The sequence below is a fragment of the Pelecanus crispus genome, chromosome 15 (genome assembly GCF_030463565.1).
Source record: "Pelecanus crispus isolate bPelCri1 chromosome 15, bPelCri1.pri, whole genome shotgun sequence".
NCBI classification, from domain to species: Eukaryota; Metazoa; Chordata; class Aves; order Pelecaniformes; family Pelecanidae; genus Pelecanus; species Pelecanus crispus.
This window is the reverse complement of record NC_134657.1, coordinates 5,304,282-5,321,716: the sequence shown is the minus strand read 5'-3', so window position 1 is coordinate 5,321,716 and position 17,435 is coordinate 5,304,282. Positions and strand designations below refer to the sequence as shown.

At 43.6% G+C, this 17,435-nt stretch overlaps 1 protein-coding gene across 3 annotated transcripts; it reads right to left on the bottom strand.

Annotated features, from left to right (window-relative positions):
- Window positions 1-4,046: 4,046 nt before the first annotated feature.
- LZIC (leucine zipper and CTNNBIP1 domain containing) lies at window positions 4,047-16,206 on the bottom strand. 3 transcript variants are annotated; one of them, XM_075721565.1, is made up of 7 exons: window positions 16,069-16,206; window positions 14,797-14,932; window positions 13,630-13,728; window positions 12,859-12,954; window positions 10,980-11,061; window positions 9,481-9,543; window positions 4,047-4,214 (listed from the first exon to the last, which is right to left on the bottom strand). In XM_075721565.1, exons 1-6 carry the CDS (start codon window positions 16,167-16,169, stop codon window positions 9,485-9,487), a joined length of 573 nt encoding a protein of 190 aa, XP_075577680.1. In that variant the 5' UTR covers window positions 16,170-16,206; the 3' UTR covers window positions 4,047-4,214; window positions 9,481-9,484. The 3 variants fall into 3 exon arrangements, with proteins under 3 accessions (XP_075577680.1, XP_009481946.1, XP_075577681.1); XM_009483671.2 differs by lacking the exon at window positions 4,047-4,214 and having other exon boundaries at window positions 8,824-9,543; XM_075721566.1 differs by lacking the exons at window positions 4,047-4,214; window positions 10,980-11,061; window positions 12,859-12,954 and having other exon boundaries at window positions 9,490-9,543.
- Window positions 16,207-17,435: the final 1,229 nt, after the last annotated feature.

Below are 17,435 nucleotides of genomic sequence, written 5' to 3'. Positions count from 1 at the left end.
TCCCCTTTCACGTACCTTCCCAAGGGATACGGAACTACTGTGGGCCAACAAATACTGTCCATCTTTACACTAAACCGAAAGTTCCGGAGCGCTGCTTCAGATGCTCGGGAAACGCGATTTTTAGCCAAGGCAGAAGTTACCTCCAGGCGAAGCCCTCTGTGACAGCGGCCGGGAAGCATTCTTCCCACGCGAGTTACCGGCGTGGCGCGCCGCGGGCCAGGACGCCGCGCAGCATCGCTCGCCTTTGGTAGGAGAGCGGGGTGCCCCGAGCCGGGACACCGGGACACCGGGACACCGGGCCACCGGGCCACCGGGCCACCGGGACACCGGGACACCGGGCCACCGGGACACCGGGCTCTGCTGCCTGCGCCTGGCACCTGCCCTCCCTGAGCAGCTCTGCCGGGGATGGCTTCACCTGCCGCAAAAATGCGGCCGTGGCCGGGGTGGGACACCGCCGCCGAGGAAGGGTGCCACATGACGTAAGGGATGATGGCAGAGCATTAAGAAAAGGCACCTCCCGTACCTGCGCCGCGGGGCCACGGCCTGCCGGCGACCACGACCGCCCTGCCGGCGACCACGACGGCCGGGCCGCGGGCTGGGCTCCGCGCGGGGCCGGGGAGGGGGCGCGGCGGCCGGCCCCGGCGGGGCGGCGGAGGGGCGGCGCGGAGGCCCGGCGCCCCGGCCCTGGCGAGCGCCTTTGTTCCGGGCCGGGCGCCGCGCACAAAGGGCGCGGCCGCGCTCACCTGCGTGCGGGGTCCTGCGGCGCGGGCCGCGGCAGCCGGGCGCGCTCGGCGCGGGCGGGCGAGGCGAGCGGAGCCGAGCGGAGCGGAGCGCAGCGCAGCGCAGGGGCCGCCTCCTCCGTCGTGACTCACCGCGGCGGCCCGGGGCGGGCGGGAGGGCGGCGCCTGGGCGGCGCCGGGGGAGGGACCCGCCGCGTCCCGGCGCCCAGGGCAGCGGCGGCGCCGCAGGCAGGAGCCGAGCGCCGGCCGGGAGGAAGGGGCGGGGCCGGCGGGAGCGGGCGGGGGCAGCGGGAGCGGCAGCCGGCAGGGCCGTGCCCAGGCGGGAGCCCCGGGCCGGAGCCGAGCCCGGGGCCGGAGCCGTGCCGGGAGCCCAGGGCCGGAGCCGAACCCAGGGCCGGAGCCCCGGGCCGGAGCCGAGCCCAGGGCCGGAGCCCGGCTGGGAGCCCAGGGCCGGGAGCCCCGGGCCGGAGCCGTGCCCGCCGCTCGCACAGCTCCCGGGGAGGGCAGCAAGCCGCCGGCACTCGTGCCTCGGCCGCAGGGCCTCCCGGTCGGGATAGGCGACACACGAGAGGCTGGCGGCAGACTGGCACGAAGTCCAGTTCCTGCTGCTAGCCATCCGCTTACCTTAAGCATCCTGCGCATCAGGCTGCGCGCTGCGCGGTGCCGAGCGTCGCGGCGAGCTCCTGCCGCCCCTCGGGCTGTCGGGTCCAGCGGGCAAGGCCGAGCAGCGGGGCTTCTCCGGAGTGCCAAATTAGATAAAGCACAGTCACGTTAAAACAGGTCACTTGAGCGCTTTTCAGTACTACTGTGCTAAGAAAGTTAAAGACACTGCAAAATTCAGTACCGCGTAATTCAAGCTGAATTCAGCAAACAGAGAAAATGCCATCTTATAGAATCGTTTAGGTTGGAAAAGACCTTTAAGATCATCCAGTTCTTGTGAGAACCTCCAACTAGAACGAACAGCCCTTTGGTCATTCGAGCACTCAAAGATAAAGTAATCCTTCCCCGAGACAGATGGAAGCAGAGTAAACCCACAGTGAACTCAGAAATTAATTATTAAAAATAATAATTAAAAAAAAAAGGAGACAGAAGCCATCAAAGGTTCATCACCCCTGCTCCACTGATCTGCATTTTGGCTTCCCACTAGGCTTAACAGTAACGCTGCTTACCTATGCTACGCCTTGGGGGGGGCAACAAGGTAAGTATAAAATTCTCAAAGATAAAAATGGTTTGTGTACTAAGTCTTATTTAGTAAAGTGCGTCTGTTTTCTACTTGGTATTTAACTTAATTGCATAAAAATAGTCACAGTAATGAAATAGGTGGCACTTCCTTTAACAGCTTGCTACTTAATGACATCAAAGCCCAGTGCCACTGAAATCCATACCCCACTGCCAGTTAATGAAGGTCTCAACATGAAAGCCTATGCAAAGAGCAAAACCAAGCTGCTGACAGGAACAGGAATGGTGCAAATATGCTGGGATCTGAGATCACTAGCGCATACCCACAGCACAGCAGGCAGTAATGATTATTAATTATTTAAGAAAAGAACATAAGAGCTCCAGCATAAGCTGAAAAAAATATGCAGAAGCATTGCTCTGGGATCCTCCAGTTGGATTACTGTTAATTAGCACAGTACATGAGTCTGAGGGAAAGATCTAAAAGCATCTTATGCTAGTAGGAGCGTATAATTAAGCCATCATTTGCATCTTTGCAATACTATGAATTTTCTTACTGATAACATCATGGGCAAAACACCACTTTATGACTAAGTATTGCCTACCTCTCCTAATTTAGCTGGCTGACTGTACAACAGCGTAATGCAATCTTAAATAGCATCAATTTAACGTGACTTTTTTTATTTAGAAAGGGTTTTAGCAGAGAGATACTATAAGGCTTCCTCTACACTTGGAGAATTTTAGATTTATTTTCTTAAAACCCTAAGTCTAAATAAAGCTTCTGCCCCACCTCAGTTTGCTACCATCAAGCTTACCGAGATGTTCAGCTATCAAGCAAGGTGACGTCTTGCCATTATTGTAGTTACTTTTATCATCATAAGACACGATGGATGCTCAAGAGACCTCTTAACTCCTAGCTCCGCAACAGATTTAGCAGAATATTGTTCTTGTCTCATGGGAATGCACAGACCTTCACAAAGCAAACAGAAGAGAGAAGTGCACTGCACTTGATCAAACCTACTATCTTAGCAATTGTCACCCTACTTGCCCCAACCACAAAATGGGAATAACACAGCTTATCATCAGCAGAGGAATGGTAGGAAGTTTAGTTATCTAAAGGTTAAGTCTTTCTAACATTTTTACAAGTATTGTGTAAAGATTGGATATTGCTTTATAAAAATCTAACAGACTAATGAATTTTTCTTTTCAATAGCTTCTAATTTCTTCTGTTTAATAAGGCTGCTGTTCATTCTAGTAAGCCAAAACTTCATGAAACCTTTTCCTCTGAATCCCCACTTGACTTGGAAAAATTCTCTCAGTTCACTCTGTCCTCCTCTGATCTCCAATTCTTTCTTAATCAACTCTGAAATTCATTTAGGATTCCTTCACAGTACAGCTGCTTCCACCCTCCGAGCCCCTCTGTATTTGTTGGCATCCCCCTCTCGTTAAGGGCTTGCAGCAGCATCTGTACACACAAGCCCTGCCTTCATTATCCATCTGATTTAACCACATGCAACAATAATGAAAACACTGTTTCTCTCAAAGATGTGTATGGTACCCAATGAGGGAACTGGTTTTAGTTTGGAATCTTTTTTTCTTTTTGTGCTCTTTTATATTTCAGACTTAGTCTGACAATTCCAATCCATCAAAATCACGCTCCGATGTAGAAACAGTACAGTGTTTCCTGAGAATTACAGTTCAACCAATCAACTCTTTGCATACTTGGGGCACTATAATAGATGTAGGGTCACAACAGTCAGCTGCAATTTCCATGACCTAGTGGCGAGCACAACTTGCGTCGATCAGAGGCAGTATACTAGAAAATTGAAGAAATAGTTCAGCTGCCTTAGTTACAATATCTGATGTTTCTACAGACTGTGGAGTGAGGAGATATGCAGAGATATTTCAGAGGGATGGACAAAAAAGCCCTTTAGTGTAAAAAAGACTATGACAATCTTTTTTGTTTTTGTTAATCCAGACTTAGTTTGCATGGTAAGAAACCTTCTCAGCTGCATGTTTTATTCAAAACCAGAAGTGTTCCCAGATTAAATTTGGTATTTACAAAGTTGCAAAGCACGCTCTTTTATGACAACATTACAGAACTTAATTTCAATCTCCACCTCACAAGGATATTAACTGGACAATCAAAAGAAAAGCTATTTACCCAGACATTAACACTTCTGTCCACAGGATTTGCAGGTGGTTCTGCCTGATGGTTTTCAGTACATCTGCGGTTATTACCGACCCATTTTTGAAGGCGTGTTGAAAACACGATCCTAAACATTATCAAGCAGCAAACTATTATGATAGCAAGATAAAAAGAGATGTCCATGATTAGAATTTGTTTTAAAAAGAAATCTGCTATTAAATATCTCATTAACAGATTAGCGTGTTAAATTACAGTAGATATTTCAGTGCATGATACAGCAATGCCATATAGTTATATCCACTAACCTTATGTCTGTATTTTGTCTTTTAAGACCTTATTTAGAGACTACTTATTCTGAAAGGTTTTTATTTATCCTGTCAGATAGCGTCAGATACTTTAGGCCACCTTTTCACATGCTCTGAACATCACCAGCTCGTGCTTGCCTGAGGTGGGAAGCTTGGAAGTTTAAAAGTTATGGGAGAGAAATCTTGGGCAACATAAACTCCAGTAATTCTCCCCTCTCCCTCACAGGCGTAAAAACACTATTAAGGTAAAGTTAAAAAGCCCTACCACCTCACAGCGAGGCAAGATGTCACATTTTCTATGACTCCTAAAGAAAAACTCCAATACGAGCACTCCTCTTCCTCTCTTGTGGGCAGCTAAACAGACAGAATTGAAGAAGAGTTTACTTCCCTAATACAAGAGACTTCCCCAGAACTCAGTGAGGATAACTTAAAAATGGTGGAAGCGGGGATACCAAAAGATGCCTCCAGGCTGACTTTTATTTCTTTACAATGTAAAAATTGTATTTGTCCTTACATAGGAGGGGAATGGCCATACTGGAAGCAAAACCAAACGGTTATACTTTAATTTGCCTACCATTTCAGCCACTAATGATACAGCCTTGAATGCCTGGGCAGTACGGTATCATTAATACAGAATTCTCTCTCAAAATGAATTTGATTTTAACAGGGAAGGTAACATGATGAACTAAGGGATCTCTTAAGAAATTTTGTATTTTTCCTTTAAGACAAAGATAACTTGCTACTTTTCTATTCAAGATCAAAGAAGGGAAATAATACAAGGAGACAAAGACAGAAGAAAGAGAGACAGAGCATTTGAAGCTTCAATTTTCTCTCTGACACTTTTTCTTTCAGATCAGTACAATCACTAGATTCACCCTATAGCGAAAGAAGATTAAAAAAGGGAGGTTATATATGGCCAAAAAGAACTCTGGGCAACTTTCCTGATGTGTTTAAAGCTACTGTACTTTACAATCCTTGTTTCAGAATTAAATGATAAACAAAAACCAAAGCACTTTTAATCTTCAAAGCAATGCATGATCAATAACAACTTCATTGCACTCGATATTCAAGTATCATAATCTGTATGTTACTCCAGGAGAGAAAGATGTGTAGAGAGTAAGTGACCTGCCTGGATCTAATGCTGAACCAGGGATGGAACTCAAACGTCACAAGCTCGTATGTTAAACCACAAAACCATGCTTTCATTTAGGAGTTGTTCTTTTGTTACCAGATTTTATTTGAGCAAATGATTATTATAATAAATAGATTAAGGACTTTTTTCCAGCCCTTGAAGAAACATTTGAGATACTAGTGGAGGTACATCCCAGGATTATTTGGCAAAGTATTTAGCACAGCATACCAATGAACTGACTATGCCTCTGAAATTAATCTAACTACTTCACGTAGGTTACTTAAATAACTATTTGCTAGGGTCAACATATGCATAGCTTCATATTGGCAACACATTCCTTGTTAAATTACATTTCTAGTCAGGACATTCTGCGGGACATATCTAGCCTCTGGGTTTAGAGCTATGCTTTCTGGCCCTTCATGACTTTGGAGAAGGGAAGTCTGGCCTGGCATACTAAATCTTGCAATGGTATTGCTCATTGATCTCAATCGCATCTTTGTCCATCTAAATCACGACAGATCTTTCCAAGAGCAGAAGGAGCACAACATTAAAAAGATATTCAGTCAAGGATCAATTTAATAGGAATTTTACAACTGCCTGCAGTACAGAAAGTTTGAAAAAATCCTGTAATATTTTCATATCAATTAAAAAAAAAAAAAAAAAAAAAAAAGAGTTTCTCCTGGAAACATATACCTCTCTAAACCACAAGGAAAAAGATTTCCATGGTATTGTACTGTAAACTTACTGTGATCTGTGGGAATGCTGACAGATTTAATTTACATACTAATGCTGCAAGCAGGTTGCGGCGGGGGTTGTGTGGGGGGAAAGAGTTACTTAGCACCAGTAATGAGCAGAAAGGAAAAGAAGGCAGCTACAGTCCCCATGGACTGTTTTGTTTTCAATAATTTTAGACTGTCTAATAACACCTTTTTTAATATGCTGCTCTTAGCTATAAAGCTGCCATCAGCCTTTCTTGGAGAACATAATACTGCCCCAGACAGGAAAATAGTTGTGATATAATGCACAAAAGACCCCATCTAAATAAAAGCTTCTTAAAAAAAAAGGAAAAAAAAGTTCCATCAGTGAAAGACATAAATTATGCTGTCTATACTGTATATCCTTTCATTTCTAAAATACTAGATTTCAAAAAGATATCTATTAAAGCAAAACACATTCTAAACCCCACATTTTCCGGTTTACTCTACTCCAGTCCTAATTTACAATTAGATAAACTTCCTTATTTATAGGGTATTTATGCCCTGTAAGTACAATCTAAATTATGACCGATCACGTTAATTTTCTGGTTATAGTCTATGCTACCCACTTACATCTCTAAGTGACTACTACACGACACTGAGATTAACGTTGCAATAGGCTATCTAAATTTAAGACTATTCCACTCCACTCACACAATTTAATGGCAGTTGTCACTGAAGCTCAAGTCTAGCTATAAAAGCCTAAGATATATACATGACAGGTAAAACATGGATGTCCTACTCCATTAAACACAGGAGTCCTCAAAACAGTGGGTCACCTTCACTGCTGATAAACGCAGCTCCAACTCCACTATTGCCAAAAACAGTCATGCCACCATAAACCGGAACTGAATCCCAACATTTGGGTTTCAAAGTTGGTTTATAAACCATTACTAATTCTAAAAGAATTCAGTATCATCCTTTCAGTAGGTGTATTATTTAGTTTTTATATGGAAACAAGATCACTCTTTTCCTAGGATTTTTTCTGATCTTTCCAGTATTATCACCATCCTTTTCTTTCCAGCAACAGACTTATGTGATGGCAGTCATCACATTTTACCGATCGGTTCAGAAACATGCTTAAAACTTGAATAAGACACGTTGTCAAAAAAATACCCAATCACAAAAACCAGCACAAAATCTGTTTGTCCTGAAGATACACCTATCTCCTTATAGGTAGAGATCTCTGTTTGACCTCTTTTTAATGCCATTTGCTGGAAAGCTAGCATAAATCACTGTGGCATTTGGTTATTGTACTTTGCTCTCATTTAAGGAGAAATAAATTTATCACTCAGAAAAACCAGCTGATTTGTGCAGTGTAAGCAGCAAAATGGTAGCTGCCTTCTCTTGATACATTTCTGCCCCACCTTATGGGAAGGGGAACTGACTGTATCTGAGTGGCGAGTCACACTCTCTCTGAGGGGTGCCAGATAACAACAGCACGTCAACACACTCACAGCCAAATGCTCCTTTTGCCAATGAGATTTCATAACGCTTCCTCCACTTCTGAAGCTCCCCAAAGAAAGGAAGTGCTAACTCCCTGTTAAAACATATAGTCCAAAGAACCCAAAACTGTCTAATTTTGAACTCTTTTCACACAGAAATAGAGGGAAATTACTTCTTTTTTGCATTAAGTTACTTTTTTTTCTTTTTTTTTTTCTTTTTCCTTTTTTTTTTTACAGCTAGAAGTTGTAAGCTGAACAGGTATGTCTACATGCAGCTACACTGCGTTAAAGAACTTAGGATTTGCTGCTTCTAGTTTCAGACAAAGCAACACTCATAAGGAAACATCAAGCTTTTCTCTTCCTTCTGTTCAGAGTAAAAAGATACAATTGTTAATAGCTAAGATGACCAAAGAAATGTTTTTGGCTTTTATCCATATCCTTTTCTCTAGCTAGTGGTAAAATAAGAGAGGGAACAGGTATGAAATTCAATTAAGAAATGCCTTTTTTTTTTTTTTTTTGGTTGCTAATATCATTAGATCAGTGCCTGAATATGTACCAAGGGTAGAGAAGACCTGAAATGCACATTTCTCAAGCTCAAAAAATTCTCAGTGAAACACAGGCTTCCAATCAGCTCAGACAAAATGCTAACAAGTACAGAATTAAAGTGTGAAGCTGCCAGTACTTTGAGGACAAGATCCCTAATATTGATTTTACAAAAAAAAGGAGTTTGTTAGGAAGTTAAACACACATCTAGAGTCCCAAGTAGTTTCTCCGCACTCAGAGCTAAAAACTCAACAATGAGATTTTAAATCCTCCTACACCCTGAGATTATTCAGGGTTTTAACTTCACACAGACCCCCCCCTTCACAGCACCACCATCTGATAAACAGACTGAGCAACACTTGCACCAATCATGTAATGAGAGTTTTTCCACCCTTTTTAAACTTGTTTCTACTTGCAAGCTATTTCATGCTATCTCAGAAAGACTGGGAAATAACGGCAGCATGTTGTAATACACCCAGAGCTAAAGTTAGAGGTCACAGAAAGGGCTTCTCATGGCCATTTCCTAGCAAGTCCCTGTCATTTCAATACACAAGGTTAAATTACTCCAGAAGCCTCCCTACAGGGCTTCCATTGTTGGTCAGTCAAGGCTAGGACACAATGGCACTCATTCATGTGGACAGCAAACAAGCAGCTAAGGGGCACTGATCAGCATACAGTCTCATTTTGGTTCTTCTGCAAACAGTTTGTGGAAAGATGGCATTTCAAATAAACTATGTCAATTTTTCAAAGCTTCAATGCATTCCTAGTATAAGCTACTTAGTAGGGAGTCCAGACAAAAATTAAGACAACTTGAGAGCAACGTGAAGAATCACCCAAAAAACCCACTCGTTCATTAGGACTGCTCCTGAAAAAGATCTGCTTGCTACAACCACATGCAAAAAGATTACGTTTTAATAGTTAGAGAAATACACATTCAGAAAGTTCAAAATAGCTGATTCTTTCCAAAGACAGTCACGCCATGCTTTTGTTTTTAGAGTACCACTTAGTGTTCAGCCTCAGAGCTTATGTTACTAAGGGATTCAGACACCACGGTTCCAAAGTGCACTTAAGGCTGTTTACTCCGTATCTTCTGGTTAAGAACCCAAGAGGTTTGGGGTTTTTTTTTTTTTGGTTTTGCTTTTCTTTTTTTCAACATGTTAAAAATAGAAAAACCAAATGCAATATGACAGAAGTCCAATGCTGCTGATAACTGGAGAGACACAAGCCTCACGCACCTCTTCATTGGTTTGCCTTTTCTACTTCAAAACTTGCTAGAGCAAAGACTTTGTCTCCTGACCCTATGAGAGGAAAAAAACATTTTCAGTAAGTATTAATGGAAATGATGAATTTCCTTATATACAATTTAAATCAAGTAAAACATCTGAGATCAAAAGAAATCAAACCTACATTTTGAAAACTAGAACACTTGAGGTAATTTAAGAAAAAAAAAAAAAAGACATACTGGCTTGACAGGTCTGAAACCAGCCATGTTGTATTGGGTCTGGCTGGGACAGAGCTGACTTTCCCCACAGCAGCTCTCAGTGCCGTGCTTTGTATCTGTGGCTCGAATGGTGCTGATAACACAGCAATGTTTTGGCTACTGCTGAGCAATGCTGGCACAGCACGGAGGCTGTCTCGCCCCCAAAGGCCAGTAGGCTTGGGGTGGGCAAGAGATTGGGAGGGGACACAGCCAGGACAGCTGACCCAAAGCGACCAGAGGGATATTCCATACCGTTTGACACCATGCTCAGCAATAAGAGCTAGGAGAAAGGAGAAGGTAGGTGATTTGTTATTAAGGCATTTGTCTGCAGAAGGAACTGCTACATGTACTGAGGCACCACTTCCCAGGAAGTGGCTGGGCATTGTCTGCTGATGGGAAGTAGAGAATAAATCTTTTTGTTTTCCTTTGCTTCTGTGCACAGCCTTTGCTTTTCTTTATTAAACTGCCTTTATCTCGACCTACGAGTTTTTAATTTTTTTTCTCCCCCTGTCCTGCTGAGGAGGGGGAATGAGAGAGCAGCTTGGTGGGCAGGTGGTGGCCAGCCAAGTTCAACCCACCACGCACACAGAGAGCTTCTAAGGAAGCACCCTTCCGAACAAAAGGTTCTCAGCTTGCTTACACTCTCAGGAAGAGGAGTACTGAAAGGTAGGTCACAGAGTCAGCTTATTTGTACCCTGACCTAGTCTGGCACATTCCTGCCATTCATAGTTCTTTCATCGCAGTTAGAACTGTAATGCTAGGATGAACTGTTGTGCTTATTCAACGCATATCGTAACTGAACTTCTGGTCTTGTCAATATGATTCGAGTTATGATGATCATGGCAAGAAGAGTGCTTTAAAGCTGTATCTTGACAGTGTGCCAATAATTGCCAAATTCGCTGCACCAAGCAGAGGAAAAGGCTCTCCTGAAGAGAGTCATTAATGCAAAAGAGATTTGTGTTTAACTGCAAGAACGGTATCTATGCCTGAGACAGACCATTCAAGCCTTCAGCATTAAGGGCAACGCTTGGCATTTCATGGACATTTGGCGCTGGATTTATTTGCTGTGTTACTTTTTCCTCATGGATAGTGTATCAGAGTTTTGTTGTTAATAAAATAGAAAAATGTACATCAAAATTCAATGGCATGAATCTTTTGTTCATATTTTCTCTTTAACAGGGGAATCACAAGTATTTCTATTAATCAGTGTTCAATGAGGCAAAGAAATTGGAAGTTATGAGAATGAAAACTTACCCAGGTCAGTGGAGACCCTCTCAAACTGGCTCAGGGCTGTACCAGCATTTGCTGACAAGAACATCTCTTCATCTGGAGTGAGCTAAATCAAAAAAAGGCCATAACTATGAGCTTGGTACCTTAACTGTGCATATTCCCACCACTGTAACTCCCACCATCCACATGGGCACGTACATGAACTATGATAGGTTACAGTGACTGTCAATTTGCATTTTTTAAGTGCTAGGGTCTAACATATTACAAGCCAAAGTGAAAATGTAAGCTACTCCCCCTACTACTGATTTTTTCCTCAGCAGCATCTGTCAGCCCAGGAAGGACAGCATTTGCAACATCAGACATGCCTCTACATGCACCGCTAAGATTCAAGCTGACCTCCAGTGATAATTTTTTTATGAAAGGGTCACGCTGTACCTCTGTAGCAAAACTATGCAACGGATGTCAATTACTTTTTTGTCATGTGGTGAATACAGTAATGAGCTAAGATCCAAGCTCACTTTACATCATCCACTAAGGAAAGCGAAAATACACAGTCACTACCAGCTTTGACCATGTTAAGAGTCAATGACCTAGAAATGGTTCTCTTCCTTTTAAGTGACATTGGCACATGTGCATTTTGCTTTTATGTATGTGCTCTGATGCCTTGTGATAGATGCCCATAAAATATTTACAATAATGAAATAGTAACCTACATTTGGAAGGTTCAGATATTCTAAGTTAAAACTCACTCATTTAAGTAGCCTCGGATATATATCCTTATTAAAGCAAAACATAAGTGTGTCAAACTGTCCACAGTGTTTGTGTCAGTTTATTTATTAAAAATATAAAAACCAGGTACAGGCATTCAGAATGATGTTGGAATGAGGGAAGAAGTATTAGTTACCTTCCTTGGCTGTGCTTTGTAAGCAAGCATCTAACTACTTGACATTCTGCAGTATCATGCAGATAAACATGTCATATTTACCATATTTTGCACATTCAGAACAGATGCAAAACTACTGTCCTAGCAAGTCCTCTGTGAAGTAGGTTACCAATCATTTTAAAATATAAAGAGGCTACATCAAAGCTTGGTCAAGAGGCTTGTCTGAAGTGATCCAAGGAACTCACGCCAGGAGGATTAGGTATCTTCCTGCAGTCAGTTCACAATCTTAACTAGCCTTTTAACCAACAGCCAAGCAATAAAAATATTCTGAGGGAAAGCATTTACTAATATCATCTACTTGGAATGCAGCTCCTTTAAGTATTGCACTTGATCTTTTCCATTACATTCCCTCATTTCCTAAGAAAGTTTAAGTACAGACCTACACAGCAACCCATTTTCTTCATATACCATCAACAAAAATAAATAACAACAACTCTTCCTCCCTCTAGTGGTAAAAACCAGGGGTTGTTCTGCCACTGATGTACTCATCAGGGAAACAACCGGTTTACCACTCACCTCTCCAATTATCTTACACCCAGAGATAGGTATTACGACCAATAGAAAAGTAAGCAAAGCTCATGTATGTCAAAAGTCTTGGATAGTTCCTGCCAGGTGAATAGGTGGTAGTAAGACAATAAAAAACTTGTTTTGTAGCTTTTATAAATATCATCAACTTGTACCAGCTTATATGCGATTCATTCATATGACCCTCCAAAGAAAGCATTTTAAAGTAGGAACAGCCTTAGATAAATGTACAATACCATTCGATATATGTTCAGTAGTGAGTGTTTCAGACAGCTTAGCATTAAAATGGAAGGACATTTATGTACTACAAAAGCAAGCTGTGTTTCATTATTTGCCCATAAACAAAACTTGTAATTTCTTATTTTAATGATTTCAAATTCCTCTTCAATACAGAGAGATAGAAATTTCTATTCATCTATCATACCAACACCTTACCTTCTCACCAAGCTTTCTGAGGGCAGTCAGGATTTCCACCTTCTGCTGCGTGTATAGGTCTCGTCCCAACTTCCCAACCATTAAGTCTCGGTCCATCTGTATGCCCGGGGGGGCAGAAGTCAAAATATATAAGCTTCCCATTAGTTTCACTCAACACAACAGCATGAGCAATGCAACAGCCTAAAAATATCATCAGCAAGCATGGTACCCATGGAAGTAAGGGACAGAGCTACCCATAATTTAAAAGATGGCCATGAAGCTTTTCTGACCATTCTGCAAATACTCTGCACCTAAACTTCACATTCTTGATTTCTCCAAACTTGAATTTCTTTTAAGCAAAGACTGCTATTCATTCAAAATTATGGATTCACATATCACTGATACATGGAGGAATCCCATTTCATTTCACTTTAACTGGATCTCAAGTTCAGTTTAGATCTCTGAAACAGAGTGCACTCTCCAGCCCCTCGATACAATTACAGCCTCATACTCTTCACATTTTCTATTTACAGATATACTCAGTTCACTGTCTATTAATCACATTTTTATTTTGAAGCAGCAAGATGGAAGGTAATTCAAGAAATATACGTTGTTGTCCCCATTACGTCAAGGAACATTTAAAGCTGAACAAATTCTGAAAGAGAACTTCTCTATCTCTATGACACTGCCACCAAGTTTTCTAACACACTTGGTGCTCTCCTTGCAATCATTACACATTTAAATCAGTCTAGCTCACATAAACAGTTTTTACAGTAAAACAGAAACCTTCACCTCTGCCAACCTTGTCCTCAATTGCCTCGGTTGTTTCTTTGCAAACATTCTAATTACTTCTGGAGTTTTAAATGCTTGGCTGATGGCTGCTTGTATTGCCTACAAGGAAAAGAGCAAGAATGAACAGAACTAATAGTCACAAGCTATAGCTGCATGACAAGATTAATGAAGGCTGGAAAGCATCAATAGTATCCTCTGCATCATTTGATAAAGAGAGCTTTTCATTTTTTTGCATAACCATGGAAGCGAGATGAAAAAATATATGACCTTTATGCAGGGCTTGAAAAATCCACTAAACAGTGCAACTACACCGAGAAAGAGCTGTGAAACTTTTCATCACAGTCCAGGTCTTAATTTCAAATAATTTCCAACATCTTCCCGATATAAGCACATCACAAGTGGATGTGCTATGCTATCTTTAGCAGTTTTAATGCCCACATTGATGATTACAGCACTCCTAAGCGTAAGCAGAATGTAAATGATGAGGTAAATCTCCTACTGTTATTCAAAATCCTCTACGGAGTATCAAAACTATTATGATTAAATCTCACCACAGTTGTGTTTGACAAATCAGGATCCCTCTGGAAACAAACCCCTAAAACCTAGGGCTCAGAAGCAACAAATCATGCTCCAATTAAACATATGAAAAGAGAGAAAATAGATCAAAAGTTTGGAAATCAGCATAAAATAAGATCAATTCACTAGATGGTCACTCCTACAGACTTTTCATTTGGATTGGTATGAATCTCTGAAATACGAATCAACAGTAAGAGCACAGGAAATGCTATCTATGTGCTTTCTAACAAACAGGCATAACTTATTTTTCACAATCTATGTCGTCCTGCATTGTCCCTCACACCTTTTAAATTAATTTGTATTATTTTGTGTTATTTTCTAATATTAAGGATATTTAGTCCCTACAGTTTCCGACAGTTTTTTCTATAGTGTTATGGTTATAACTCTTCAATATTCTTTATACTTTTAAAATGAAGACACCTAACCAAGTTTTTTAATGTATACATATATTAAATAATAAAAACATTAGATACATAGAACTAGCTTTCACACGTGCCTGTCTAACAATTATAATGAACCACTTGTATCTATTTTCTGTTTCACTGAGTCCAGGCAGAACATGAACTGTTTTTAACAACACGTCATCCTTACCAGTTGCATCCCGCTGAGCTCGTCCACCAAAGTCATATCTCCAGACATAATCTTCTTCAGGGAGTCATTGATCTCACTCAGCTGTTCTAGAGTTTCTTTTTTGGTCTCTTCATACTCATCTGCATCTAGCTCCTCTCTAAAGAGGATCCAACAAGACACATTAATTCACAGGACTAAACTCAGGATGTAACATGGAGAAAAGGACATCAGGGAATATCGTGAGGCACGCTTTCTCAGACAGCAATGAGAACATTCACATCACTTCAGATTATTCTGCTCTAGCCCTCTCAGCTGTTATTTAGGTAATGCATATGTAGTTTCCTCGGTTTTGCAGCACCTCCCAGCCACCCATGCACTTGTGTTGTTTGTATGAAGTCACTCGCATCAAAAAGGCCTTGACAACTACAAGATACGCAACACTTGGTGCAATATTTAAAAAGTGGTGCACTTTTTAAAGTGCATTTTGGACCTCAACGAAAATATGCAGCGGAATTGTCTTGCTCAAACCTACGGTGAATGAAATTACCCGAGAAGCCCATCTTCTCACCCAAACCCCACCAAGTTATTCAGGAATAACTGATCCTCCTGTCTAAACCTTGCCCAATTCAGAGAATAGCACTACCAACCCTTAGCAGTTATAATTCTTCTTGAAAAAAATACATACTGCTTAGACAAGTTAGAATTATAGTCAGAGAAAGCATCTAAAACCACACAGAATGCTTAAGTGCAAGTACTGAAACAGAAAAAACCCCTTTTCCTTGGTAATTCAGTTTATCTCAAATTTTATTAGCCCACAAAAAACTAACACAAAATCACATGAAACAAATCACATGAAAATGTCAGACAAACTAAAAAAAAACAAAACCCAAACCACAAACCCAACATCCGTAATTATAAGACAAAATAGACACAAAAGATATTTGTTAACCACTATTAAAAAAGCCCATATGAAAACTGTGAATTCTGTGAACAGCTATTAAAAGTTAAAAAGTCACACCGAAATATAAAATTTCAAAGAAAATAGTAATGAGTATTTCTGCCAGCATTTTCCACAAGATGATAAATAAAATGATCTTAATAAAAAGAAAGGGTTTTTTTAAAATAATTTTTACTATGTAACACGAACATCCTACCCAATTTAAAAAATATAAAGCCACAGCAAAACACAAAATGAAACAAAAACCCACAAGATTTTTGAAAGGTACCACTTTCTTCTGCCAACCACTTAAGAAAAATCTTACCATGTAAGAGGAAAGCATCTATTTTTATTACCTGCATTCCTCCAGATCTTGAAGCTGCTGCATTAATCTATCCAGCTGCTCTTCCAAGTTCTGTTTTAGTTTACTGGTCTCTGTTGTTCCTCTTGAAGCCATTTTCTGTTTTCACATGAAAATTCTGAGCTGTTACATGACACTCCTAGGAGAAAGAACGCTTTACTGGTTTGTATCAACTTAAAACTTATTTTAAAATGCTCCAAGTACCGAGAAAATGATGCAAGTATCTCGATGATGGAATGCCTAATCAAAAACTTGGAGATCCTTGCAGTGGAAATGCAGAAACGCTGGGCTGGGTCTACAGGATTGCTACCTTTGCAGCAGGAGGCGTTCGCCAAGGCAGGAACTCAAACAGCCTCCGCACATAAACCCAAACCAGGCAGCAGTTACTGAAGTACCGAGGGCCCGCTATACGACACAAGATTGTACTCCCCGGCTGCCCCTCGGGACGGGCTGCGGAGCCAGCCGCCCGGACGGCCCGGACGGACGGCAGGGCCCGCGGCACGCACACAGCTCCGCCGGACTCGGCGGCTGCGGGAAAGCCGAGCGCTCGGGAAGGCACGCGGCCGCTCGGGGCACGAAGCGGAGCAGGCGGCCAGCCGGCGGGTAACGCCGCGGGCCGGCACACGGGGAAAGGCGATCCCCCCTCCCCGCCGGAGCGGGGCGGGAGCAGAGCGGGCGGGAGGCCCGGGAGGAACGGGAAGGAGGAACTCGGGCGCTGCGCGAGGCCGGGGCTGCAGCCCGGCTCTTCCTCCTCCGCGCCCGCGGTTCGCCGAGGCGAGCCCGCCCAGACCCGCTGCCGCAGGCAGGGCCGCGACCGCCCTCTCCGGCCGCCTCCGCCCGCCCGGGCCGCGCCGCCGCCTCACCTGGGGCAGGGGCCGGGCCGGGGCCGGGGGCCGCGAGCCGCCTCCGAGGCGCCGCTTCCGGCGCGGCCGGGCCAATGAGAGCGCGCGGCCGCGCGCCGCCCAGTGCGGGCCCCGTGCGCGGAGCTGGCGGCAAGCGCGGGCGGTAAGCGCGGGCGGCTCGGGGCGGCGGCGGGGCGGCCCGCGGCGGGGCCCGGGGCGGGGGCGGGGGAGCCGGGGGGCCGGGCCCGCCGCCGTGCGGGCGGGGGCCGGGCCCGTGTGCAGGCCTCGCGGCGCGGAGGAGGCTGCCGAAGCGGCCCGGAGGCTGCCGTGCGCAGCGTGCCGGAGCCTCGGCCCGCGCGCCCGCAGCTTGGCGCTCAGCGATGTTGGTGTCCTGCAGACGCCCAAGCGCGCGTACTGCAGCCTGGCCCCGGAAACAGGAATGAGATGGGCCGACCTGCCCGTCCCGAGCAGGCTGGCCTTCAGAACCCTCCCAGCTGTGGGCATACTCCCACGGGCTTTA